Consider the following 27,046-nt stretch of genomic DNA (forward strand, 5'->3'; position numbering starts at 1 on the left):
TGAAGAGAGGTGCCATTCTTGTGAGCGAACTGGGGGAGACGGGTGATAATGAAAGTCTGTCGTCGAGCAGTGTAGCAACTTTTTTGTATTTTTTTTTTTGTCTAAATTGGCTCATCTGTGGAGCCAGTACTTGGTGAGTGTCGCTACGGTAGCTTCTTTTTGAAACAGAACAGAAGCCAACGACGAGCTCGCGGTTTTTGGACTCTTCTTCCCGTCCTTTCCCCCCCTCCCTCGCTGGGATCCGTTACCTCCTCTACAGCTAAACCCACAGCTAGCTACCCAAGGGGTGCTAGCTTCGTAAAAATTACTATCATTATTTTTGTGTATTGTTGTGGCATCGCGAAACCTTTTCGTAGATGACTACCGGGAGGAATAACCGAGCCATGATGGAAGGAGTCGGAGCCAGAGTGGTCCGCGGACCTGACTGGAAGTGGGGGAAGCAGGACGGCGGGGAGGGACACGTCGGTACCGTCCGGAGCTTTGAAAGTCCGGAGGAGGTAGTGGTCGTGTGGGATAACGGGACTGCTGCCAACTATCGCTGTTCCGGAGCCTATGACGTGAGGATTTTAGACAGTGCTCCAACAGGTATAGTACTATGGGCGTCAGAACATTTACCAACTCGCCTCCATCCTATCATTTACTTCCAAACTCCTACATGAGTCGTAAATTACTAGTTACTAGAATGCACAAGTAATCAGTTACTCTGTAGTATTGGGTCTAAAACTTTAGTAGCTTTAATGTATCGTTACTTTAAATTCACCTCCATAAAAACACAGTAGGATAAATAGAATAAAAGCATCTTAAGTGTATTGTAACACATTTTGCGGTCATGATTTTGGGTTATCCAGTTACAAAAACAGATTAATAACCTGCTGGTTAACTGAATATTTGATCAATAATTGTGGGGGGAAAAAACATTTGTATAATTAACCAACTTGTGGCATTTTGTTGCTGTCTATTCCACTATTCTCTTTGTAAAAGAAACTTTTGTTAAGTGTGTTGTACTTTAAATGTTGCTTAATATGAACAAAGTAAAGTAAAGTCTACACTAATGCATCTTAAAACTGTTTTAAACATAAAACCAGATACTTTTCCTCAAAAACTGATTTGACATGAGCTGCATACTATGCCGTCTTTATGAGAGTCATAAAAAGTTATTTCCTGAAACAAAAATTTCATTTCATCGTGCTTTTACTTTGGAGTCTGTACTGTGTCCTTGACTGTTTTCAAAGGCACTTTTAAATAAAATGCATTATTATTATTAAAATAACCCATGTTTTAGCTATACCCATTTGAGAAAATCAAAGGACTTTCATTGTAACAGAACATACTCTTAGCTAGGGCACTGAACTTTAACAGTGGGCATACTGGGTTTAGGGATTTTTGTTGTTTCTATACATTTGTCTGATTTTTCTGCTCTTCATATGTTTCTCATGTCTGAAATAAATACATTTGAACTTGAACTGTATCTGTACAATCAGGTTTGTCTGCTAGACAGACACACTTTTGTGTGACCTCAGGCATGACTGAATCTGGTATTTGCAAATAGACAAAAAAACCAACTGTTTTGCACATTGATATGAAGATATTCATAGTAAATTCTTAACACATTGGGTCAAGAATCACTTTTTAAATCCAAAACTGCTACAACCAGGTATGACTCCATTACCACCCATTTGTAATGGTTCTTTGTATCAAAAGAAAGTTTCCTGCAGTTATTCACGATGAACTATGAGTCTTTTGAAAGAAACAGCTTTAAAGCCATTAATTAATATTATTTATCCTAAAATTAGTGGTGAATATAATAATTTTTATACAGGTATGTTTGCCTACAGTTTGATTTCACATAAGTTCGAATTAAATAGAAAAATAAAAATTGGTGATTAAAGTGTTAATTTAATCTCGGGTGTCATAAATTTGCAGAGTGGAGTCGTAGTTTTTTAGCTAAAAATTGTCTTTCCTTTTTAGGCATCAAGCATGATGGAACCATGTGTGACACCTGCCGTCAGCAGCCCATTATTGGTATTCGCTGGAAATGTGCAGAGTGCTCCAATTATGACCTCTGCACAACATGTTACCATGGAGACAAGCATCATCTCAGGCACCGGTTCTACAGGATCACTACCCCAGGCAGTGAAAGGTTGGTTAACTCTGCAAACATTTAACAGAACGTAACCTTCCCCGCGTTTACGCTTTAGTCGGGCAGCCAGGTAACTCCTGCACCTCCGTGTGATTAGCTGTTGGTCTTCCACTTGCAGTTTGGCCTCATGTTGCCTAATGTGAAGCTAAAACATTTGAGAAGCCTTTTGAGCTCACTGCCGCTTAGGCAAACAGAATCTATCTGTATGCCTGCAGCCCTCAGTTGCCAGGCAACAGCTTAGCCTCATTTTAAGATTTAGTCAGACTTTTAAAAAAAAAAAAGGGGTCTGTAAATGCAGCACTTCTGTCAATGATGAGACATATTTGGAAAGACATTTCTATTTTAATATACGTCTCCTGGATCTCCAACTTTAACGATTAATTCAAATCTAATTAAAAGTATGGAGCAATTTAAAAATAAAACAACGTAATATTTAGAGTTTAGTTTTAAAAGTAAAATATTTTGTACATTTACATAAACTGTTAGAAGTTAGATACTTAAATTACATTTAAGTGCTTTTACACAATCTGTATAGTATTTTTGGATTCTTTCTTCTTTTTTTTTCCTTCCATCTTCCTAACTTCCTTCTTTTTTTCTTTCTTACCTGAGCTCATTCTGAAATACGCTTGTAGTCACACGGGCGGTCTACCGTTTTCATATTGATGTGTTAATAAAGATGTTCAGACCCAAGAAACAAAGCAAAGAAGCCATTCCACGAAAGCTGTGCACTCTTTACCCGTAAATTCAGGAAGTAGCTTTGATTTTTACTCTTTTATTGTGTCACTGCTTTCCGTAAACACGTTTAATTTGAGTGAACAAAAACATTGTTGAGTTTTACCAATTTGTTTTTCTTTTTTTTCTTTTTTTAGACAGCTTAACCACCAGAGCTTTTTATTCTCCCATATGGAGATTAGGTTAACTGGGAGGTCAAAGTGTTGGGGACTTCTGAGGGCCTTTTCTGTCATTTTAGCTTTTCTATTTTAGCCATTTATTGGTAAAATATTATGGGTTTTTTTGGGGGGGGGTCATGCCTAACAGCAGGTTTTCAGTTGAATTTGACTCCTCTTACCCCAGGTCAGACACAGCATAAAGCACGACCCCCCCTCCCCTTTTATTAAGTGTTTTGTTTCACCCCATTCTAATCTTTGTCTAACTGCTGAAGAGGGAGTGGCTGCAGGCTGCAGGCTGCAGGCTGTGTGCCCTGCTTTGACCAGCACTGTCCAGCTGCTTTGTCTACAAAGGCTCACGCTGCTCATATCTCCCTAAATGTTTTATACATTTGGTAACTATTCAGACTTGTGCTTAAGATGTAGGTTTGTGCTTTAGCCAGCAGCGCTAATCTGTTTTTTACACCGTCTTTTCTCCTAATATGCTTAGTATGACAGTATAAAGGAAATTACATTAATGTGGCGTCAATTTCTGTGTTGTTGGGTTTTTTTTGTAAAGTAAATGTGCTTATAAATGTAAATTGAATGTATGTTTGCACCTTCATATGTGGGATAAACCTTTGTAAGTGTTTGTACTTTTGTAATTGTCAGAGTTCTTCTGGAGTCGCGTCGGAAGTCAAAGAAGATCACAGCCAGAGGGATCTTTCCTGGAGGCCGGGTGGTGAGAGGAGTGGACTGGCAGTGGGAAGACCAGGATGGAGGCAATGGAAGGAGAGGAAAGGTAAGAAAAGCTAGGATAGAAGCTGGTTTTCTTATTCTAAAACTAGAAAATAAACCCAGAAACTGAAGTCAATATGACCTAGCAGATACTCACACCCAGTGAAATGGGTGATTTCAAATGATTTGCTGTTTGGCAGACTTTTAAAGATTGAAGAAAAACGTCCTTACTTTTTGGTTTTCTAAATTGTTTGGTTGAATATTTACTGCATACTGCATATGAAACCCTATTATATGTAGAAATCAATAGCAGGGAAAGATGAATGACATTTCTTTTGCATGATTGCATAGTTGTTGTTGCAGATCAGGGGTAGTCTGTTTTTTATTAAGAGCAGACTTGCTGAAATATTATCAGAAGGTTTTTTTTGTCAAAAACCGTTGTTTTGTTGCAAAAGGAAGAAACCTGACCAACCATAAGAAAGGTTTCTTATAAACCAAAGATTAATAGACTTTGGGAGGCACAAAAGTCCAGTTTTTATGACACATTTAAAACGGCCTCAGTTAACTACAGAGGTGTAGAGTTCAAGCTAGTCTGATTACATAACATTATGTGCCAAACGTGTTGTATGTAAATATAATACAATACTGCATCTTTGTTTTTTTTAGCTGTTTTAGATTTAATAAAATATTCAATTTTTCTCTATAACTAAATTCAGTAATTTAAAATGGTATTTGACCTGATCGGTTTCCATCTGAGGAAATTTCTCTTTAATCAAATTTTTTTGAAGTTTTATTTTTTTTGTTTTTCACTTGCACAGGCTTAACAAAGTCCTGGGTTATTTTACCCTCTGCTTTTATTGTGTTAATGCAAAGACGTGTTTGTATTTCACATAACACTGATCATTCCTGATCGGTTGTAAAAGAGTTCCCAGTTTTTTTATTAGGATTGTTTTTTTTTGGCTTTTAGCCAAAATCTTAAAAAAACTCTTTCATTTTCAAGCCTATAGTTTCTCCAGAGCGACAGTGGTTCATAACAAATTCAGCTGTGAGTTATAGGTGGGACTGTTGGTGTGGAGCAACCCGTTGCTCAGAGCTCAGAGCAGCGGGTTTAAGCAGGGAAGAAAAAAAATCTGGTCTCTTTCTGTTAAACTCAACATCACGTAGAAAATAATCATGCGATTTTCTTTTGGCAACAATTCTATTACACCTGTTGTAATGCGTATTTTTTTACATCACAAAGACGCTCTTTTCCAACAGCATTTTCTCATCTGCTCCCGTTTTTTAACATTTAAATAAAAAAATACTCAGAAATGCAATTTTAAGCTGAATTTTCTTTCCATATGTCCTCTGTCAGAAAAAACTACCACAAGTACATGTTAAAAAACAGCAAAGACACAACACGGAGTGGGTCTTTAATACCCCCTGGGGGCAGTTTAATACTTTATTTTGTGACGTCCCCTTAGGACAGATCTCATTACTGTTTTATGATGCTGTAAAGGAAAAAAAAACGTATATTACAGCTGAGCTGGTGTTTTACGTTGACATAAATATCATGTCCTTAGGCATGTTAATCACTTTGCTCAGAAAGTGCTTTTAAAGAAATTAGGTTTGATTTCTGTATTTACTCAAGGCACAATCTTTAATTAAAGATTACATTTACACCACTGTGATCCTTTTTTTGACATAATTCTGATTAAAAACCATCTGCTTCCTTTTAATGGAACCAAGTGGACATTTTAAACTAATTTTTGAGAGGATTTTCAATTTATTAGACAGTTTATAGGTTTTTTATTCCTACAAGGAAAATAAATATTTACCTTTCTTGCTGCTAAATGATGTGTTTTTTTTAGCAGCAAGAAAGCACACTCATAGTGTTTCTATATTAGCTTTCATATTGTTATTATAGACTTAAATGATGGGAAAAGTCAGTTCATATTCCTTCTTTTCGTGCATCTTTACTGATCATGGTGCACCACTACCTTCTTTGTAACTGTGATATTTTGCTGTTGGAAACCACACAACTGTTTGTGTTAGCCTGGCTGTAACAATATAGAAATATAGTCCTTTCACAAAGCAACACATTTGCTGAAGTTTCATTAAAATGTCATTGAAATGCTTTTTACAATTATTACAGATGTTTAACGCTGTTACACTCCTTGCTACACACTTGAAACACTTTTTTCATACAGACATGAAGATTTTTTCACTTTCCTCTCTGGTTTAAACTCTCAAAGTTCAAAAACCTTCATAGAAAAATACACCCAGTGTTATAGAATGAAGGCAAACACCTGATCACGATTGGAGATTTATGTAATTTTGGCAAACTGAATGTATTCTGTATAGGAGGAGATTGATTGACAATAGTCTGCAGCCACTCAGAATTCAGAACACAATGCACTGTAAAAAATGTTTTTAAAAAGCGTGCAGATTTGCACAAAAGTACATCTGCGTAAAAGCGAGACTTTGAAAGGTGAACCCCATTAGGGAACACTATAAACTTTAACTATTGACTGTAAATGAGAACTGGACTGAAAGATCCGTTCCCCTTCCAAACAGGAAGTGGCCGCTGGTTCCAAGAAGCCAAAATCCCTTCTATAGAGAAATAAACAGCTGTTACTCAGTCATTCTATTGGTCAGAATAACCATTCTTGCTCTGATACCATTTTTAACACCTTCTTGATAATCCTCCTTTATTTTCATGGGATTTATTCTGTAGGTCAAGGTATTTAAGTTATAAACTGGCAAATCAGATGCCTCGTTAAAAGTAGGTGGAGCCTACTTTGACTCACACTGACTCGGACCAATCGCTGCTTACTGACTACGTCTGGCTCCAATGTGGCGACATCCATATTGCGAAGAAAAAAAAGCCGACGGAATTAACTTCATTTGGCTGAAGCCAGAAGGAAACCATTTTCTATGGGTGACATCACTCGCTCAGTCCAGTTCTCAGATTCAGTCAATGACTGTCTGTAACCTCAGAGTTACAACGCAGTTCAGACTCGTCTCTAAATGTGTCTTCTTCCTTCTCCACCCGTCAGTGTGGTGTTGACTTTTTTGAAACGACTTGTCTTGTACAGCTATGCAAGTGTGTATGTAGCGGTGTCACATTTAAAGGTTGTGGTTGCAACTCTTCTGGAGAGCAGAGATCTCAGACGGGGAGTTAACGTGGAATAATTGGGGTCTTGCTCAGACACATGGCATGCAGCATGTCGATGCAAGAGGGTTTTCTGGGTTTTCATTGCCCCTGGAACAAGTTCAAACTAGGTTACAGATCTGGAATTGTCCTAAATTTGGAAAAGCAAATATTTCCTGTTTGTGTTTTGTAGCAACAGTTTGTGTCATTTTTGTCTAGAAACTTTAATTGGCTCGTGAGTGACATGTTTCCGGTAACAGATTTTGGTTAAATACTGGTGGAAAAAGTCCGTTTTACCCCCCCATAAATATCTCAGTAAATGTTTTTGCGTCCAGCTGTGATTAGAACACAAGACGTCCTGTGATATCTTCATCTGCTTTTTCATCTCTCCTCCTTCACAGGTGACAGAGATCCAGGACTGGAGTGCAGCCAGCCCCCACAGTGCTGCCTATGTCCTTTGGGACAATGGGGCCAAAAACCTGTACAGAGTTGGCTTTGAGGGAATGGTAAGGAAACTTCTGGTCACGCTTTTTCATTTACACAGATCGTCTCTAAAAAAAGAAAAAGAAAACTACGCTGTCTGGTGGCTTTTGTGTCTGAGGCCCTTTCTTTAGCTGCCAGGGCTTTTGTCAGAGCCACGCAGCCAGCGTGTGTAAGCCGCCATTCGGCAGGCAGCTGGAAGGATAAGATATCTGCATGATAAAAGCAATCTGCTCCGTCTGCTTTCAAAGGGGAGCGAGTGAACAAGGAGGTCAGCGGTAGAGAAGGGGAATACTCTCTTGGGGTTGGAGTGGGCTCTGTGACACACGTGTCCCAGATGAAAAGGCTTTTCTTCATTGGCCAAGACCGCTTTGTCTTTTTGCAAAATTGACCAATCAGGTTTCTCAGCTCCGCAACAGATTTGTCCTTTGTCATTGAAATATGCAGAAAGCAGGATATGTGGCATCTGCCTGTGTCGCACAGAAATCAGTGGACCTCCCATCTTTATTTTGATCTTTTCTTTCATAAAACATGCAGATTCCTAGATGTCCAAAGGCCGCATTAGGAACTTTAAATATATATTTAATTATCATGTATGCGCAGTTGCTTGGCCCTAATATAATTTGTCAAGACTTGTAGTTGTTGGTATTTTTCTGTTGCATCACCTTGTAATCATTCCTGCCCTCTACCTTTGCCTCAGAGGCTGCAAACGAGTCACAGTAAACGGAACTTTTTGTGTTGCTTTTCCTTTTCTTCAGGACACACACACGTGCCTCTGCAGCTTCGCTGGTCCAATAATCCGTTCCTCATTATTCATGAACATCAGTGGATTCACACTCGGCTAATTACCTAATCAACTCTCCTCTTTTTCCTGTGACTCTCAGTCGGACCTGAAGTGTGTCCAGGATGCCAAAGGAGGCTCGTTTTACAGGGATCACTGTCCTGTTTTGGGTAGGTCTCTCAATGAATTGTGTCCACTGATGCTACTCAAACAGCTCTTTCACCTCCTGTTTTGGTGCAGTGAATTCAAGGGCATTAGGGGAAATGTTCTTGTCAGTAAGCCTGTTTGTCCACTAGATGTCAGTACTGGTTTTACCTCGCTACCAAAGCATTAGAGATCCTCAGGTTCTATCATTTCATTGCTCTACTTATTCAAAACTTAAAAAATAGGACTGTTATGGAGTTGTTTGCAGTTTTGATGTAAACAATTGTGTTCATCAGTTTCAAATTTCCTATTTTTTAGGTGAACAGAATGGGAACAGAAATCCAGGTGGTCTTCAGATTGGAGACTTGGTCAACATTGATCTTGATCTGGAGATCGTTCAGTCTCTTCAACATGGCCACGGGGGCTGGACTGATGGCATGTTTGAAACCCTCACCACCACAGGCACCGTGTGCGGGATTGACGAGGACCATGATATCGTAGTTCAGTACCCCAGTGGGAACAGGTCAGTACCTTTAGAGACCCCCTCCAAGGAAAATGGTGTTTTTGATGTTTTTAACATCTTCTTGTAGTATTATTTCCCATGATGGGGGACATATATAAAGAAAATTAGGATACAAACTGCGTTATTAATTTTGTCTTTATTGAAATCGTGGGGAATTAGGAGTAGACGAAAACATGCTAATTGAAAAAGCTTTTAGTTAAAGCCACAAGCTCTCTGCTTCGCTCCATTCGGATGCATCCACTTGCAGACAAATAGATCATCAGCGTCTTTGTTTTCCTCATCCGAACTGACATCTGGCTTCAAACTGTACGGCTGGATAGCTGTGGTATTGCTCGCCATTTTTGTGGCTTCGCTAATGTTAGCATGGCATTGTGAGGCGCTGTAAGGTAGCAAGAGTTATTGTTAACAAAGGGACGACGATAAATTAGCGCAGGCTTACCCCAACAGTCCCGCCTGCAATTCTGATGAAGCTCTCAAACAATTATTTTTGAGATTTACAGATTTTGGGTTTTAAAAGAGTATCTTTTACTTAAATATGTTCATGTAAAAAACGTGTTTTATTTTTAAACCTCATAATTGGTTATTTTGTGTAAAACATAGACGTTTGAGAATCCTCCCACAATGTCATCCATCATCTTCTTTTACCTTTATGATCCTCTAAATAAATAATTTTCTCCAGATCCGTCCTGTATAATTTGTCTTTTCAGTGAGAGTTTGAGTCGCCTAACCTGTTCTGCGTGCGTCCAACATTACATTTCTCCCTCTTCAGATGGACTTTTAATCCAGCAGTGCTGACAAAGGCCAACGTCGTGCGCAGTGGTGAGGTAGCAGCCGGTGCAGAGGGAGGAAGTTCCCAGTTCCACGTGGGAGACCTGGTCCAGATATGCTACGACATTGACCGTATTAAGCTGCTGCAAAGAGGCCACGGCGAGTGGGCGGAGGCGATGCTTCCTGTAAGTGTCTTTTGAAAAATAAAACACGCCGTTTAGCTGTAAAATGCAAAATGTGTACATAAAATAATAGAAGTGGAATTTATGATCGTAAAATATAAACAAACTGTTTATAAAATCATTATGACCTTATTTCCTGCTAAGTTTTAGTTTGGTACAAACCATAAAATGCCAGTTTTCTGCTCCTCAGCCTGCTGCTCCTGACAGCTTAAAATCATAGAGATGGATTGCAGCTTTGATCACTAACTATTACTGCTTTTTTTTACTCTATTTGTCCCTCTTATTGAACATGCTGGAGGACAGACTCTGCTGAACTCAGAGAGCCTGAGTTCTGAGACCACTAGAACTGAGATGATATGATTCTTTATTATGCTTTATCTTTTTTCTTTAAATGCCTGTAAGAAACAGTTTCAGACTGAGAATCTCTCATACATCCGTTCTCTGCCACCAAATCATCTGAGCAGTTGAACATTTCTGTCTCGCAGTAGTTTTCCCATTTATCTTGTGCCACCAACTAACTTGGTTACACAAGTCATTCCAGCATAGCCTAAAGACAACATGCCTTCATACTCTAATGAGTTTTCTCCAACATTATAAACAGACCCTGGGCAAAGTAGGCCGTGTGCAGCAGATCTACTCTGACAGTGACCTGAAGGTGGAAGTTTGTGGGACTTCTTGGACATACAACCCGGCTGCCGTTACAAAGATTGCTCCCTCTGGCTCTGCTGTCAGCAATGCCTCTGGAGGTAAGTGTGCCCATGCATTGCTGACACACAGAGAGTGCCTTTTCATTTCCTCTCATTGCTCCTGTTTTTCTGGCACCTATATATAATCAATCTTTGTGTTGAACCCTTGTTTTCCCAGAGCGCCTGTCCCAGTTATTGAAGAAATTGTTTGAGACACAAGAGTCTGGAGACATCAACGAGGAGCTGGTCAAGGCAGCAGCCAACGGAGACCTGGCCAAAGTGGAAGACATTCTTAAGAGACCAGATGTGGACGTAAGTTTTCTAGAAGGAGCTGCTGGTCACAACTTATGCCCTAGGCTACGTTCACACCGGCTTCAGCAACGTGCTTCTGCGTTCAAAGAGTCTAGCGTTCACGTGTGGCTAAGCTAATTCTTACGATCGTTTTCAGGCTCCACGTACAACTCTACGACTTTGGAACGGACGTTGCAGGTTAAACCAGGTCGTACTTTGACCAATCAGGGACTTGGATTTAGTTGTGATGTGTGGATGGAGTCCCTTTTTAATTCACGGAAGAGCCAACCGTTTAAAAATTGACTATGGAGGAGAAATCAATAAATGATGTTTGTGCCCGGCAACATGTCTTTTATATATCGGGATCGAGCTGTTTAAAAAAAAAAAAAAATGGGGGCTGGGGGCAGGATTCATGAAATTTGCACAACTTTGACTTCTCACACCAACTGTATGTGGCGGACATGAACTAGTAAACAGAAGTAAACCCTAACCCAGCGTAAACACCATGGCTATAGCTTTAGCACACCGCGTCACATCATAGGGCGACAGTGGCTCAGGTGGTTGAGCAGGTCGTCCAATAACCGAAGGGTTGGCGGTTCGATCCCCGCTCCCACCAACCAAGTGTTGTTCTGTCCTTGGGCAAGACACTTCACCCTCCTTGCCTCCAGTGTGGCTCCACTGGTGTGTGAATGAGCATGAATGCTCCCGGTGATGGTCAGAGGGGCCGTAGGCGCGAAATGGCAGCCACGCCTCTGTCAGTCTGCCCCAGGGCAGCTGTGGCTACAACCGTAGCTTACCGTCACCAAGTATGAATGAGGAGTGAATGAATAATGGACACACTGTAAGCGCTTTGAGTGTCTTGAAAAGCGCAGATAAATCCAATCCATTATTATTATTAGTTTCGGGGGATAACTCCATCCGTCAGTCAATTCTTGCTTGCAACACGCTCAATGTTAGCTGCGATGAAGTATTCTATTCACAGTACCTGTAACTGTTTGCAACTCGTACAAAAACAGTCGGACATTTTGACAGAGCGCCAAGTACTTCTCAAAATCACTTTGGCATAAGTAAACACAGTCAGAATGACTTTATATTTCAGACTATGAGACGTTCTGGAGTATAAGTAAAAAAAAAAAAGCATAATAAAGAAGAAAAGTCATATATAAGTCGCACTTTTGGGAGAAATTTAATATAATACTAAACCAAGAGCGGTCATTTCAATCATGTTTTCCAAATAGATAGCAATAATACACTGAATATATGCACGCTTCACTGCTGGAACTGTATGTCTAGCACAACATATGAAGAAATATTCAGATAACCATAGCATAAAGAACACTCTTAACAAGTCAACTTAACTCTTTCTATCACTTCAGATCACTAAATCTGTTCAAGTCTATGTCTGTGTCGCTTTTGAACAACTCCGCCAAATCAGGAGCAAGACTGAGCTTCTTCATCTGTCAGCAGCAAATAGTGATTTACAGCGCCCTCTAGCGATTGTTAGTAGGAAAATAACAAACAAATGAGCCTAATTATTAAAAATAAAACTATTCAAACAGCAGCAATTTATACTCTAAATAAATATGGCAATCCATGTATTAGGTGCTCCAGATTGTAAGGCGCACTACATTAAAAAAACAAAAAAAGGCTTTTAAGTGTGACAAGTGTGGAAAGTAATCACTCACAGTTACGATGTACTGGCGCTTTCGTACGTTGCCCATAAGGTGCAAGTACGTGTTCCGTACTGACCGCGACCAAATGCTGCACTCACAGGGTGTGCATGTGATTTGTAAGTGTCTGTGGGTCACACAAACCACACTCTGATGATCCAATTTCCTAAATTCTAGCAGTCAGGCTGCACGGCTTTCAAGGAGCGCCCGTTTCACATGAACACTCACAGCCTCCTTGCACAGTGTGCAGATTTTGGGGGGTAAAAAAAAAAAGGAAAAATCTTTACGACTTGCTTGCATCTCAGCCACTTCACCCTGACTTACCCTTATGTGTTGAGCGTTTACTGCGACCAGCTTGCCCCTGGAAAATGATACGCATGAACATTTTCTCTCTATGGGTTCTCCGAGCAGTCCACTGTCTTAAAATTTCGTGCGAGCCACCTGCGTTCTACGTACAGGTTTGCCTGTTTTTTTGCCCGCAGACAGCCCGTGTCCTACTATAAGGGCAGTTGTGGCTGAAGCATTAGAATATTAGGCATTCGACAAGAATACATATTTAAGTGGAGCTGATACAACCAGCCACTCTCTGCTTTCTCTCAGTCTATCGAATTGGCCGAAAGTCTTCCAGAATAGGTGTCAGAGATCCTCCCACCCATGCACCCTTCAATCTGAAAGACATTAAGGCTGGGCCCAGAGGAGGCACCAGGGAACACTTCTGTGCACTGCAACACAGATCCTGATTTGCTCTCAGCTGAAATGGAGAACTCATACCCGGTGTGGTTTTACTCTATGTTATAATGCAGGCCACAGCGCGGAAACTGGTGCCTGGAATAGATGAGGGATCTGCAATATTGTCTCCAGTCATAGCAGGAAGGTGAATGAATGTGGGTGTGTCTCTGGCGGATGCTGGCCGCTCGCCCTGCTGCCTTTCAGCGGAATTGTTTGCTCAAAGCCGAACACGCGGAGTCTGGCCAAGTGATCTGGCTTCCAGGACAAGAGACGTCGTGAGACTCCCAAAGGACTTTACATGAATATTTATACCTTCCGTTTTTGCAGCGCTGCAGTTGGTGATGAAATGTCCGGGTTCTGTCATGCATGCAGATCTATGCACAATAACACAAGCCCTCAACGGTGTCTCATCTGCTTAGAATCTAGGATCACAAAGGCCGGATTCTGATGCTTTCTTGTGTTCTGCTCTTTTTTTTTTTTTAGGTGAATGGACAGTGTGCTGGACACACTGCTATGCAGGCAGCAAGTCAGAATGGTCATGTGGACGTCCTGAAACTCCTCCTTAAACACAACGTGGACCTCGAAGCTGAGGTTACTACAACTCATTTTTCATTTCTGCTCTTTGTCTGTGCCCACAAAACGTGTTCAAACCACCTAAAGGGTCAATAATGACGTCTATTTCTGCTCCGTCTCCATTTAAGGACAAAGATGGCGACAGAGCTGTGCACCACGCAGCTTTTGGCGATGAGGGCTCTGTCATCGAGGTTCTACAGCGAGGTGGCGCTGACTTGAATGCGAGGAACAAGCGGAGACAGACTCCATTACACATAGCTGTCAATAAGGGCCACCTGCAGGTGGTTAAAACCTTGTTGGATTTTGGCTGCCACCCCAGTCTTCAGGTGACAATCTCTTTGATTATTTTATCTGATTTTTTTGAACCGGTAAGAAAACTATGCCAATTTGTTTAGTAACAACACATCATCTTCCGCTTTAGGATTCGGAGGGTGACACACCGCTGCACGATGCCATTAGCAAGAAGAGAGACGACATGTTGTCAGTTCTGCTGGAAGCCGGTGCAGACGTCACCATCACCAACAATAACGGGTTCAATGCCCTGCATCATGCCGCGCTACGTGGGAACCCCAGGTACGTGGCTCTTTGCCTAGGCCAGGGGTGGGCAAACTTTGTGACTTGTGGGCCACAGAGGGTTCCTAAATTTGTCAGAAGGGCCGGATCAGAAGCAGATCTGTGTGATGTTTTCCATTTAAGAGCTTTTATTTCAAAACTGTGACCTTATTTCTCATTTTACCACCAATTGCACACCATTGGGTTGATGTCCTTCAGGTAAAAACGCAAACTTAGAGAAATGCTGCGATTGGAAAAATGACTGTGCGACTTTAGAAAACTCACACGAACATCAGCAAAATCTTCCAACACCACATGAATTCAGAATATCTTTCTGTACCCAAACATGTATTTGTAGTCCACTATTATTACAGAGAAAATAAAGCATTAATGGGAATTATTCCAGTTTGGCGGGCCAGATAAAATAGTTTAAGGGACCGCATATGGCCCCCGGGTCGAAGTTGGCCCACCCCTGGCTTAGCCTGTTAGCGGTCGCACCTTTCTGGCAGGTTAAAGTTTGGATTTGGTTCGATGTTTTGCATTTATAGCAGAACACGTCAAATATAAAAATAACCTTTTGTGTTTGCATACAACTCCTTTCCAAAACCAAATGTTGTAGTAGATTGTAAACAGATAAACGTTTGGGTTTTTTTTCCCATCATTTTTCAGTCATTCATTTTTTAAATAAATTTTACAGCACTTTTTAAATTAGCTAAATATATTTGGCATACACACAGAATTTCACATCCAAACAGTTCACACTGTCAGATTCTCTTTACAACTGGATGATTGCAAACGCTAGTGTTCATTTGAAGCTGTTCTGTCTTTTAGTCGTCCTTCCTGAAAATGGAAGAAGTTGGCTTATCTATAGTTCTAAACTATATGACAGTTTAGCTTCAGTCTGTAGATTTAACTGTTCTGAAAAAGAGCTGCAGAGGTTTTGAATTGCTGTAAAAACACATTGGGGTTGATGTGAATTATGTTTAAGAAAATTGAACTTTTATCGTAATTGGTCAGCTAATGCCAAAGGTTCAACTTAAATGTTGATTCCAACAAACCTTCTCACACTGAAAAAAATAAAGGTTTTGCTTATTTAATGTGAGATCATTAGCATGGAAGGCCACCATCTGTCAGACAAATGATAGTCTAATAATATGTTGACCTGTTTTGCTTCGAGTCATTTTTTGTTTCCTACCATTTGCTCCACCCGGAAGCTGCTCTGTGTGGCTGCAGTTTGTCTCGTCTTTGGTTGCTTCTGTTTCTGACCAGAAGTTTGTGGGCTTGTTTTGTCTCATATCTGTAACTCAGCTGTGTCTGGTAGGGCTCCTCATCTGTGTTAACTTTTTTGTTTAGTGACACAACAGCTTTAAAAGTGGGATTTCTTTATAAGCTGCTCAGCATAGTAAAGGCTTCATACATCTTTGGGCATTGGCATTTTGTGTCTAGTCTAATTGTTATTTCCTTTCAAAGGCCTCTTCACCTCATGCGTAACTACCGTATATATGTGAGCGTACTGCTGCATTGCCCGCACGTCTTTTAAATGCGTCCTGGATTTTGCTGTTGGCCGCGCGTATTTTAAGTGAAGCCTGAAGTTGAAGTCCTGTTAGCTGTCACGCACCTATAAGTGTGTAAAATGTATTCTCCGCATTTGATCCATCCTTCTGGGAGTGCAAGGAGCTGCAGACACAGCCGCACCCAGGACCCATGTGGTGCATTAACCCCAACCGTAACCGTAATCCTAACCTTAACCCTTCCTCTGGGTCCGTGCGGCCAAGAAAAAAGTTCAGCATTGGCTGCACTAATTTTGAATGTTACATGCTTATAGTCACTTTCTTTTAAAAATAAAACATGGCTTCTACCTTTTAAGTGTTTACATTTAGCTAGATATTTGGACTAGTGTGTTCTGGTGTTTACTATCTGGATAAAGTAGGTATTTATTTAATCATATTCAGATTTGTGTTTGTCAGTTAGATTGACAGTTATGTTTAAGAATATTAAAACATGAATTTTTATTCCACTTTTTCATATTTTTATTCCAGGGTTACGAACAATAAATAATACATAAGTAATAAATCATTAAATAATTATAAAAGGAAATGTAGGGTGAATTTAGACACAAACTTAAATTGAATTTAGACACAAAACATTGTATATTTTGTACTGTAGATAAAGATTAATTCAAAATTTCCATCTTTAGCTTTTTGTAACAATTATTTGCACTCATTTATTTTCTTAAAGTAATCATTTCGGTTTTCCAGAAGATCTTCCCAGGAAATGATTAAAATTTGAAATATGTTGTTTATGATGATAATGGACCTTTCTACTGAATAAATGACTCACTGGAGAATTTACTAAGTAGGACAATGTAACATAAACCATAAATTAATCCATTTAATCCACTTAATCTAAATATGGACCAAACACTGAAGCTTTTCTGTTTATTTATTGTATTCTCATCAAATTTGTTTGAAGAATAATATTAGCGTGTCTGAAAACGTTATTTCAAATCACAACATGGCAGTTAAACCAGAAAAAAAGTTTTCAACTTTTTGTAATGGAGAGACGACATAAAATAAAAAATATTGAGTGACTAATGGGGAAAGATTTCAATTTAGAAAGTCCAGAATACATGTTGAAAATGAAATTACCGTCCACAGATTTACTAGCAAAGAGGACTGAATTTATGAAATACTCTATGGTCATTCTTTGTTCCCTCACTTCCAGAGAAACAAAGATATATGTCCCCATCTCAAGTCTGGCCATTTACTTTTATTTCAGGCTTGAGCTCCTGTAATATCAGGGAGAGTGTCCAGAAGTTCTGAAGCCCTCAAATCTCTCCCCAGCTTCTCCCCGGCTTTGATTTAGTGCTGAAACGACTTTCTATCATAAAAAAAAGCTTGTTCTTTTTCTTTAAAGGAATATTATAAAGCCCAACAGCGTAAAAGCAGATTTAAAATGTTTTTTCTTGGTACAGAAGTTGTTTTTTTTTTTTTTAGTTTACAACACTGTATAGCCAAATTAGAAACACTATTTCCATCTACAACTTCCCTACTAAAGAGGGTAAAGGCAGATTATCTCTGGCTTTCCGACTTTACTTATCAATCTAGGATAAAATGCAGATATTTTGGGTTAAATTCCTGTTTTGTGTGCAACGTGTCTGGTTGTTTCAGAGCGTGGGTTGGCGTTACCAAGTTGGAGAATTAGCTTGAGATATATGTGTTGAAAGAACCTTGTCGGCTAAGATAAAACATTGGAAACTTCAGAATTTGGAGAGTTTGGAGAAAGGTAGAGAAGTAAATTACCATTTACAAATACTTTTCCCCACACATCATACCAAGTTTAGGCATTTTTCAGTTGTTGGTAAATTGTAGCTGGTCGTTGCACCAGCGTTGATGTGCTTTTGAAAGTATATTCTTGTTTATCATCCACATTGTTTATTCTCCTTGCGCTTTTATCAGAGCCTTAGCCTGCAAGGGGAGCCTGGCCTATCCCTCTGTCTTTCCCTTGGGCTGTTTAGAGAACTGTAAACAATACGATTAATAGCCCATGACTCATAAACGGCGTCTAAACAAACTCGGCAGCGGCTGACTGTACCCTGTAATGTGGATCTTTCTGGTGATATTTGCTCCCCACAAATCACTTTTTACATACATGAAATAATAATAAGCCAGATGTTTGCTTTAAATTCATAAAGTTGTCCTAAAACATCTACTTTGTTTTCTAAAATAGTGTAAAAGTGGCATTTTTATATTTAAAAATGACAGATTGAAGTTTCTCAACTGTTTGCATACATTTTTTGATTGACACAGGTCTATTCTTTTAGGGTTAGACCATTTGTTTTAAATACAACCATCCAATAATTTAGAAAAAACGTAGCTTGCACCAAGGCACAATTAGATTTGTCTCTGTTAAACATTGAATTTAGTGCCTCACAAGGGTTAATGAATCAAATAAATTACATGTTGTTTAGGTGGTTTAAAATAATTAAGTGCAAAATTAGAAGATCCTTCTAAGTAGAAAGAGTTTAGCAGAATAACTAGGAAACAATAGGATTAGCAAGAGAATATGGGAAACTGTTTCCCATTGTCATCCTCTATGATTCAACCAGTCAGTCCCTCAAATCACTCGGGGCTCATCTCTTCCAGCTGGAGGAGCATCCGGGCGGTGGAGCTGAGTAGGAGGCGGCCGGGAAGTTTTAGTGTTGGACTTTAGGAGATATTCTTTTACACTCACTGCCTGTTTTAATAAGTAAGCCTTCTGACTACTGAAGTGAACTTACACATATGCCTTTAGAGATGCTTCTCTTCTTTGCAGCATTAATTCATAAAGGTGCAGTAGATCTCCTCAGAGATGGTGGTCTTTGACAGGATAGTAGTAAAAAGTTGCAGAGACGTCTTGTAACTTTGACAAACAATTAAATAGATGGATATACGCATGTATTGTCATGTGAAGTAAAAAAAAAAAAGGGATAATTTAAACTTTTTTTTGTACTTTCCTCCAGTATGTGGACATAAAAGGTTGCTAACAAGGCAAGGTTCTATGCCTTGTTGTTTGCCATTTAATGTTGTCATTATTGACTGAAAATGGGACTAAATGGCCCCTCGCCCCTGGTGTTCCAAACAGGAAGTACCGGCTGGTTCCAAGAATCCGAAATCCCATAGACTTCTGTAAAGAAATAAACAGCTGTCACTCAGTCATTCTATTGGTCAAAATAACCATTCTTGCTCTGCAACCTTTCTTTTTTTCTTCTTGCTTTTCATCATTTTTTCATGATATTTTGTCCATAGTGCAAGTCATTCAAGTTATAAACCGGCCAATCCGATGGATCAATAAAAGTAGGCAGTCTTGTGTCAAATATTGGATACGTTTGATTGACAGTTATTGTGTGTACCCCTGTAGGGGTTTGGTCTTCCAAAAAGCTCGCTCCTGATTGGCGAAAGTGGTTGCCATAGAAAAGCTGATAAATGTAGACCGATGTGGACCAATCACTGCTTACTAACTATGTCTGGCTCCAACATGGCGGCATGTGCATGGCGAAAAAACATGGTGGCAATTCAATAACTTCATTTGGTTGTATCCGGAAGGAAACCATTTTCTATGGGTGACGTCACACGCGGCTCACTTCTCATTTACAGTCAATGGTTGTCTTTAAAAAAGGTCATGTTGGTGATTTCTGGAAAATACTTAAACCTTTTTCCATTTGTTTCTGTCTGGAGTACCAGCTTTGAGGTCTTTGTTAACTCAAGTGGTAGATTGTAGGTCAACTTCTTCCTGGTGCTGTTGTTTTTAATCTAGCTCCTTATTGGCATCTCAATTTAATGAGTTATTTTTGTTTTATTTCTGTCTATAATAAAGGTATTTACTTTGTTTCTCCTTCTGTCTTGACTTTGTCTTCACAACAAGATAATAGTGGCAATTGAGAAGCTTTTATGTGTGTTTGAACATGTTGCCTGCTTTTTGCTTATTTTATTCATCATTATTGTCATCAATGTAATATTCCTCTTTTTTTAGGTTTCTGAAGTGCATTCTTTGTTTGTCACAACAGCTGCCTATCCGTCTATCTTTCTGTCTGTCCGTCCCGTCAGAAAAAGGCACCAAACCACACTTAATGAAAAATCTATTTCTTTATTGTACAGAAAAATAGACACATTTAGCAATAAATATGGCATCAAGCATTACATTTGTTTAAAGATAAAAGCTATGGCATCCCTTATCTGAAAATGAAGCCAGTTTTCCTTCATATATAATAAATCGTATCAAAACTTTCTCGTAGATTTCAAAGCATAGCTACAGCTGGTTGAAGGGGACCAAATCCATTCAAGAGGTGATTTGGTTCCATTTTACCAGCTTTAGCAAAGCATTGTGGATTAGAGCGGGGGCACTCAGTGGACTCCAACATCAACCAAGTCAAAACGTTTTCCTCAATATCAGAATCTTGGATTTTATTGACACTTATTGACTTCAGAAATGACTCATCTCTCAACAAGTCTCCGATGATTAAACGTTTTCTTTCTCTTCATTTTTTACTTTCACTTGGTTTCTCACTTTCATTGTTTCTGTGTTCCCAAGTTGTTTGGCACTTCAGTCAAAACCAGCACAAACATACATTCTGTCACTTCTGCTGATATTTTTCTTTTCCTGTAAAAAGAATCTGTGCCAGTTCACCTTCAACAACAATTCTGACGTCAAAACACAGTTCCGGGTTTTGAGCCTAGCTATAATCACACCGCCGGTCTTAAATCAATGAGAAGACCAAGAGACATTTGTATAGCCAGAACCACATACTTCAACTATTTCTAGTACATTTTTAAACTCAACCTTAAACCAGTATTCTGATTCCCCAATTTGCAGATTTACATCAATGATCGATTTGTTTAGCTCTGTCCAATATTTGTTTGCTGCTTTGTTGGCATCACTTTTTCTGCTCCCAGATTATAGCAGCAAACTTTAACAAACCTCTTAATACTGAAACCTAACCAAAGCTTTGTGTATAGAATTTAAATGGATTATAATCCTCATATTCTCAAATCTCTATAGAGATTTTCTCTCTTTATAAGAAAGATCCATAATAGTTACAGTTTTATGAGGTTTTAAAAGTGGTTTTATAGGTATTATCTATTTAATTTTATTAAAGCACATTTCACTGCTGCACTGCTGAAATCCATAACCACAGATACTTTCTGCCAAGGCATGGACTACGATCTGAGAGTGACCAGCAACAGCTGACGGATAGACGGTGCAACTTGTAGACAAGTTAGAGGTCAACATAAGGCCAGCTTATGTGACACCAGAGACAGGTCTATTTGTAACACACACACATGCACATTCACGCTTGCTCACTTACATTCTGTCATTCAGAGTCAGGTGGGCAGGCTACTCACCTCATCTAAAGGCCATAACAGGGCAAAAGTATGAGGGATGACAAGCACTTAACATTTGATAATGTCAGCATCTGCTGTGTTTGTCACTCAGATAGGAGGTCACTGCTATTGCGGGACCTGGGTGAAACATAAAGTGCTGTTGGACGCGTCTGACATCTCTGAAGAGACATTAATCCAAAAAAAACAAACAAACGATCAAATGATGAAAAACATCAAAACTCCAGCAAAAGACTAGGCTGAGTTGGCGTTTTCATGGTAAATGCAAATTAAAATGTGGTTTTTGAAGACATGCGACCTTCACTTTTTACTTTTTTATAGTTGACCTACTTTGAATAAACTTTTTTTAAATCGGTTTTATCAACAGTGTACTTTTTATGCTTCAAGAAACGTTACAAATACATTGAAAAACAACTTCATAAAAGTAGCATTTAATATAAATTGTCGTCATACTTGTTTTTTTCTAAAACTTTAATTATTTTTAAACATAGTCTTCACAAAAGGGATTTTTACATTTTAAACAACTTGTTGATACAAAATTCTTGCAAAGTTGCTATAATAATTAATTTAATCCCAAAACACCAATTAGGTAATTTCTTAATAAAGGTTTCTTTCCCCCATAATCCTAGTTTACTTTTATTCTGGGATTGAAACTGAAGAAATGTTTAAGTTAAAAGAATTATAAGCGTATACATTTTATTAAAGTCAGCATAAACCTGTTCTGTAATCTTAGAGGTGTATGTGAAAGCTCTAGATATGAATACCTCTACCACCTCTCCCCCCATTGCCCTATTTCTCTCTCCGCCTATGTCCATATTCTTTTGTCTTTATTTGTTTAAAGCGGACAACAATTGGAATCAGCTGACGGGCCAGAGTTGACCCTGATCCCGCATTGTGGGTTTTTTGATGGTCTAATCTAGCTGCCATGCAGCCCAGCAAAGCATTTGGCAAGCATAGCAAACATGAACAATGAGGAAAGGAGTCAGAGGAAGGGAGGGGCGCTGGGGGGGGGGGGGGGGGGGGGTGATGTGGTGCAGCAGTTTGGTTAAGGGTACAGGCAACACACGGCGTTGGCACCTAGCTGCACGATGCTGCCCCAGCAGCATTGGCAGCAGATTCATTACTTCTTTTTTTCTGCTTTCTCAGCATCATGCTTCTGCTCAATCATTTCCCCCTCTTGTGAAGCAGCAATGTTAGAGTTTGTGTTCAAGTCGCCTAGCTTCCTAGTCATCCGACCCCCACCCCCCACCCCCCGTGGCATGAGCGCTGAAAAAGATTATAGTATTAATAGTTAGAAAAGGCTCATGCGTACCACAACTTGCTGACTGAAGTTGATGTGAAGTTGCAGCAGAGCTGTAATGCAGCAAAATCACCCAATGATGAAAAACTGCCTCTGTTCACATGCAGGGTTTTACACAGGAGAGCTGCTCATAGTTTCACTTAAATTGTGTATTAAAAATCACATTTCTTAGATGAGAAGACCAAAACATGATTACAACTAATTTGGGCCACGTTACATATTTAACCACCAAACTGTTTCCAAATCTCTAACGATAGATTTTTATTGGCCAGGTCAGCTTGTTTGAGAAAGCAGTAAGTTCCCCTCAGCAGTTACTGCTGCAGTGAGACTGCCCAGATACAGTATAGCGAATGTATGAGTCTTACCATTCACACTCTTGCCTTTACCGTACTCTGTCCGTTATACCTTTTTTTTTTTAATCTGACAGCCTGAGGCTGCCCAACATTACCCTCTCAAAACGAAGACTCGCACCTCACCGAGAATACATACTTCTTTACATTCCATAGCTTTCATATCTTCATATGGGTACATAAAGAAGTATGTACCCCAGGGAAGTAATTGTAGTCACAAAATTTTCTCACCTTTTGCCAAGGTCGGGAAGTTATGAGCAGAGCTTTTTTTTTTTTTTCTTCTTCGTCGTCGTTTTCTCTCCCAAGTATGGTAGTAGTCTGCACTGAAAGGTGACTTTGAGTAAATTCAGTTCAACACCCAAGGCTTTTCCTTTGGTTGCCATGTAAGGTTGAGCAGTCGGTCCCCCCGCCCCTGAACGTAAGAGAGATGTTGTAGTCCATACCAGAGTCAACTGTCCCAGTGACCCCTACTGTCCTTCAGGAGGTGTAGAGCAAAGAAACAACTCCCCTTTTCAAAGCTGTAAAAACTTTTTTTTTTTTAGAAAAAAAGTTGATTAAAAAGAACAAAAAAAAGCAAGGAAGACCATTAAAGGATCGAAGGTGGATTCACTCTTCAGAGATGAGGAACAGTTTTCTGGCAGCATTGGTAGACTTGTGTTTTATCTTCCAGCGTCTCCCTTTCCCATGTACCTGTTCTGCGCTTGTCTCTTGTGTCGGCATGGTCCTTGGTGCCTAACTGGAGCGCTTGCTGATGTTTCAAAGAGTGTGATTTAGCTGAACAGGAAGCTATTGTGAGCAGGATTTGGGCTCTACGCACAGAGGCAGGCCATAGGTCACATGAAGGCGCTAATGCCCACTCAGCACTTGTGGATTGGTCCCAGCGATACCCCACCACTCATCCACTGCCACAACTATCACAACCACCCTTCTCTCTGTCACCTCCCTTTATACTTTTTCTTTTTAACTTTTTTTCTTACATGCCTTTTTTTTTGTCAAGTAAAACCTAAACTACAACCAGTTGTTGTGTTTCAGAGGGTTGAACAGATCAATAATTATTTGCAAGGTAGCGAGAATTGTTCAGCGAGTCTCTAATGAATCTTTGCTCCAGAGCAGCACATTCCACAAGTCAGCTCTGCCTCCGATCATGCTCAGCTAGCTGGCAGGCTAAGGAAATTAGTCTGAAGTACAAAAAGAGAACATCGTCTGGGAAATTAGCTTGAATTGAGGTGGTTCAAGCTAGGTACTAGACACGTTGAAGTGAAAAGCTGCAATGTTTTTGCTTTTGGAGGCTTTGGAATGGTGATGAGCGAGGGTTTAGCTGAAGGTGACAGTTGTTCCCTGCACAAAGATAGCACCGAGGAGGTGGATAAGTCTGGTCCTAAAGGTGTGACGTCCTGCTTAGGAAATGTCACAGCTGTTCGAGAGCGTGAGCGTGAAATTCCTTCCTACACACTATTGAATGGAGTTTTGGGAACACGGACCAGCAAATTAGCCCGGTGATTGTCGTGTCTCCTCTGATTCTGGGGGTTAGTACTGCAACATTGTGTGCCATGTATGGTTTCTCATTCTAAAGCAGTTAATTATGGATCCAGATAGAGAAGAAAACTGGGTTACTACCCTAAGTGCTGTGAGTTTCTGTCAGTGACACACATATTCTCATCCAACCATTGCTGCCCCATGCCCCCTGCCTTCCCCCACATCTGTGTTAATGCACTTCTGACAGCTGTGTGCTGCCAATCCGCTTTTCCTTCAGTACAGGACGGATGACCTGCCTGCTGTTCATTATTCCAATGCTTCGTCATCTCCCTGGTCCTCAGCCTTTTGCTCCAGTAGCTGCTGCACCTTGGTCTCAATAGGACTGAATTCTCTCACATTTGCCTCTCGTCAGTTGTAAACTGCAGTGACCAACCACACCCCACTGGCCAATTATCAGCTGGTTGGGTAAAAAACACACAAAAAGAGAAATTAAGTACTAAAAAAAAGCAAGAAGTCCGAATCATTTTAGTATCCTTTTGCAACGTTGGCAACGGCATCTTGAAGGGAATCAGACGCAGAGGGTGGACTTTGGATGAGGAAATATCTCCACATCATAGCAGGTCTAAGTTGACAAGTCCATCTTTAGATAGTGGCAGAGTTGCAGCCATGAAGCTTAATGAGCCAAAGAGCTCCACTGCTGCAGCGTGTTCGGCCAGTGAAGGGAACACAAGAGAGGAAGATGAGAGGGAGGGGAAAAGAATAAGATGAGTGAGATAGAGGAGAGTGCAAAAACTGGGATAAAATCCATGTGGAACTTAGCAACTCCCCAACCTCCCTTTTCCCTGCCGTAACTCTTCTTGCATCCTTTTTTTCTCCATACTTGTTCTTCTTTAAAAAAAAAAAAAACCTTCATTGGAGCAAAAGAAGGAAGCCAAAAGGTTTTGTCAGGTTAAGTTCTGTCCCAGTAACGCTGCTTCTGCAGAACGGTGCATTCCAGTCCCTTCTTTAATTCTGCGACTTACAGGCAAACCATGCAGTTAAAAAACTGATCGAGTCCAAAGAAGAGGGAGATAAAGACAGGACGAAGACACGAAGACCCGTCAGCCGTAAACTTCGTCCAAAAGCGAAGGAAGAGCAAATATTACCTGTCAGATCAGTTTCTTTTCTGAGCTGCTCCTCCTCTCTTCCCCTATTCTGGTGTTCTTCCCGTAGTGAGGAGAGAGCCGTAATGACCTAGAGAGCGCTCCAGCTGCTGCAGCCATCGTGTGCGCCTGCTGCATGCGTGACTCGCTGAATCAGCTTCTATGATTTGGGGGAGGAGGGTAGATGGAGAGCAGATTGAGTACCGGAGTTGGGGAGGGGAGATGGTGCTGGTGATGGGAAGGGGTGGGGTGGGGGGGGAAGCGGCATGCATACACACACATTTCCCACTCCAACACCCTACACCTTTACAGGAGGAGGACGTAGAGCTCTCATGAAGAGCTGCCATTTGGAGAAAAATGGGAGGCAGGGAAAGGAAGGAGGGGTGGGAAAAAAAATCTGCAGTATTCTCCTCTTCGTCATGTGCTTCTTGAGGTAGAAAGCTGGGAGGATGCCCCTGATCGCTGGCGGAGGCAGAAAGTATGCAAGGCGCACTCGCGCTGCCTTTTTCTTATTTCATCCGTACACGCTGCACAGTTTCATCCCAAAAGGCAATATTTTGTTTTAGAACTTTTTTTACAGCAGTTAAGATAAGAAGTTTACTGAGACACTATTATCATAAACACTTTTGAATTAAACAGTGGTCTCCCAACCTCTGCAGTGAGGGAATCTTAACCATCGAAGTAAATTTTTATTTTGAAGTAAAACAGGATATGATCATTTTGTTGTTTTTTTTTTTTTTTTTTTTTTGCTGAAATCTTAAATCTGTAAGTTTTTTTGTCCTCCATTTTTATGGATGCAGCAAGCACGCAGCAACAGAGTCACCTTTATACCAGAAATAGAGATGCTGCTGCATTTCTGAGGGCAGAGGCTATAGAAAGAACACAGTGGCAGTAAGTCAGGGGCAAGAGACCGGCCAGACACTATCTTTCTGCCTCACACTGTGTTCGAGGTATGCTATGCCGAACGCTTGTAGGAAGCCAAGCATTTCAAACATGCCTCAACCCCCATTTTGCTACTCTGCTCCTGTGTCTTGTCTCACCGTCTCCGTGACCATATTTAGTCAAGCGGTGCAAAAAATAGTTCCCATTGCTCTCCACTCAGATCTTCTCCTGTGCAGACCCCCCTCTGTATCACCCCCCTCAGCAACTGTTTGCTCCGGGAAGCCTCCCCTTCACATCCCAACATATCGATTCCAACAGCCTGGAAGAAGAGACCAGCGCTAGGCCAGCTAGCCACTGCTACCATTTACTGTCTTTATTTTTAGTGGCTCCAAATAAAGTGGTCTTCTTGTGCTTACATTTGTATATTCCTAAAATCACCCCCCTCAATCTGCTGCTATATATCCTTACCTTTCTGATAGCACCCACTCAGCCCCCACGTCCCTCTGACCCTCTTTAGTCTTTGTCACTCTTTTTCCAAATGAAGCTGAAGCTCACACTTTAGCTTTTGTCTTGTTAGCACTAAACTTAAAGAACCGCTCTGATTAATATTTTGTTTTTGGTGTTTTTACATGTTCATTTTTCTCATTATGGAGGACATATAATTAGAAAATTAAGCTTTAGATTGCATTTCTGTGGATTTCTTTATTCAAATCATTGTGAATCAGGAAAAATTATGTTCGAACGTGTGTTGCACATGTCGAA

General features: G+C 40.3%; 1 protein-coding gene, 1 long non-coding RNA gene and 2 other non-coding genes across 11 annotated transcripts in view; 1 reads left to right on the top strand and 3 right to left on the bottom strand.

Annotated features, from left to right (window-relative positions):
* The window catches only part of mib1 (MIB E3 ubiquitin protein ligase 1), a 54,778-nt gene that overhangs the window by 333 nt on the left and 27,399 nt on the right, over positions 1-27,046 (top strand). For 6 of the 8 annotated variants that reach the window (XM_011487021.4, XM_011487022.4, XM_020711183.3 and 3 more), the window contains exons 2-13: positions 357-585; positions 1,969-2,140; positions 3,679-3,808; positions 7,279-7,383; positions 8,242-8,308; positions 8,601-8,805; positions 9,575-9,758; positions 10,357-10,501; positions 10,620-10,753; positions 13,615-13,722; positions 13,833-14,030; positions 14,126-14,277. In XM_011487021.4, the coding sequence (XP_011485323.1) occupies positions 357-585; positions 1,969-2,140; positions 3,679-3,808; positions 7,279-7,383; positions 8,242-8,308; positions 8,601-8,805; positions 9,575-9,758; positions 10,357-10,501; positions 10,620-10,753; positions 13,615-13,722; positions 13,833-14,030; positions 14,126-14,277 (1,829 nt within the window). Of the gene's footprint in view, positions 1-31; positions 586-1,968; positions 2,141-3,678; positions 3,809-7,278; positions 7,384-8,241; positions 8,309-8,600; positions 8,806-9,574; positions 9,759-10,356; positions 10,502-10,619; positions 10,754-13,614; positions 13,723-13,832; positions 14,031-14,125; positions 14,278-27,046 lie in introns of those variants that run through there. The other 2 variants (XM_078934245.1, XM_078934246.1) reach the window with 2 other exon arrangements.
* mir133-1 (microRNA mir-133-1) lies at positions 20,023-20,129 on the bottom strand. Its single transcript, NR_107188.1, has one exon. It is a non-coding gene; the product is annotated as a microRNA mir-133-1 (primary transcript).
* mir1-2 (microRNA mir-1-2) lies at positions 22,896-22,996 on the bottom strand. Its single transcript, NR_107189.1, has one exon. It is a non-coding gene; the product is annotated as a microRNA mir-1-2 (primary transcript).
* LOC144986646 (uncharacterized) lies at positions 24,058-25,545 on the bottom strand. The gene is made up of 2 exons (XR_013650479.1): positions 25,406-25,545; positions 24,058-24,717 (listed from the first exon to the last, which is right to left on the bottom strand). It is a non-coding gene; the product is annotated as an uncharacterized LOC144986646 (long non-coding RNA).

The sequence above is a fragment of the Oryzias latipes genome, chromosome 17 (genome assembly GCF_053564925.1).
Source record: "Oryzias latipes strain Hd-rR chromosome 17, Olatipes_Hd-rR_3.1".
NCBI lineage: Eukaryota > Metazoa > Chordata > Actinopteri > Beloniformes > Adrianichthyidae > Oryzias > Oryzias latipes.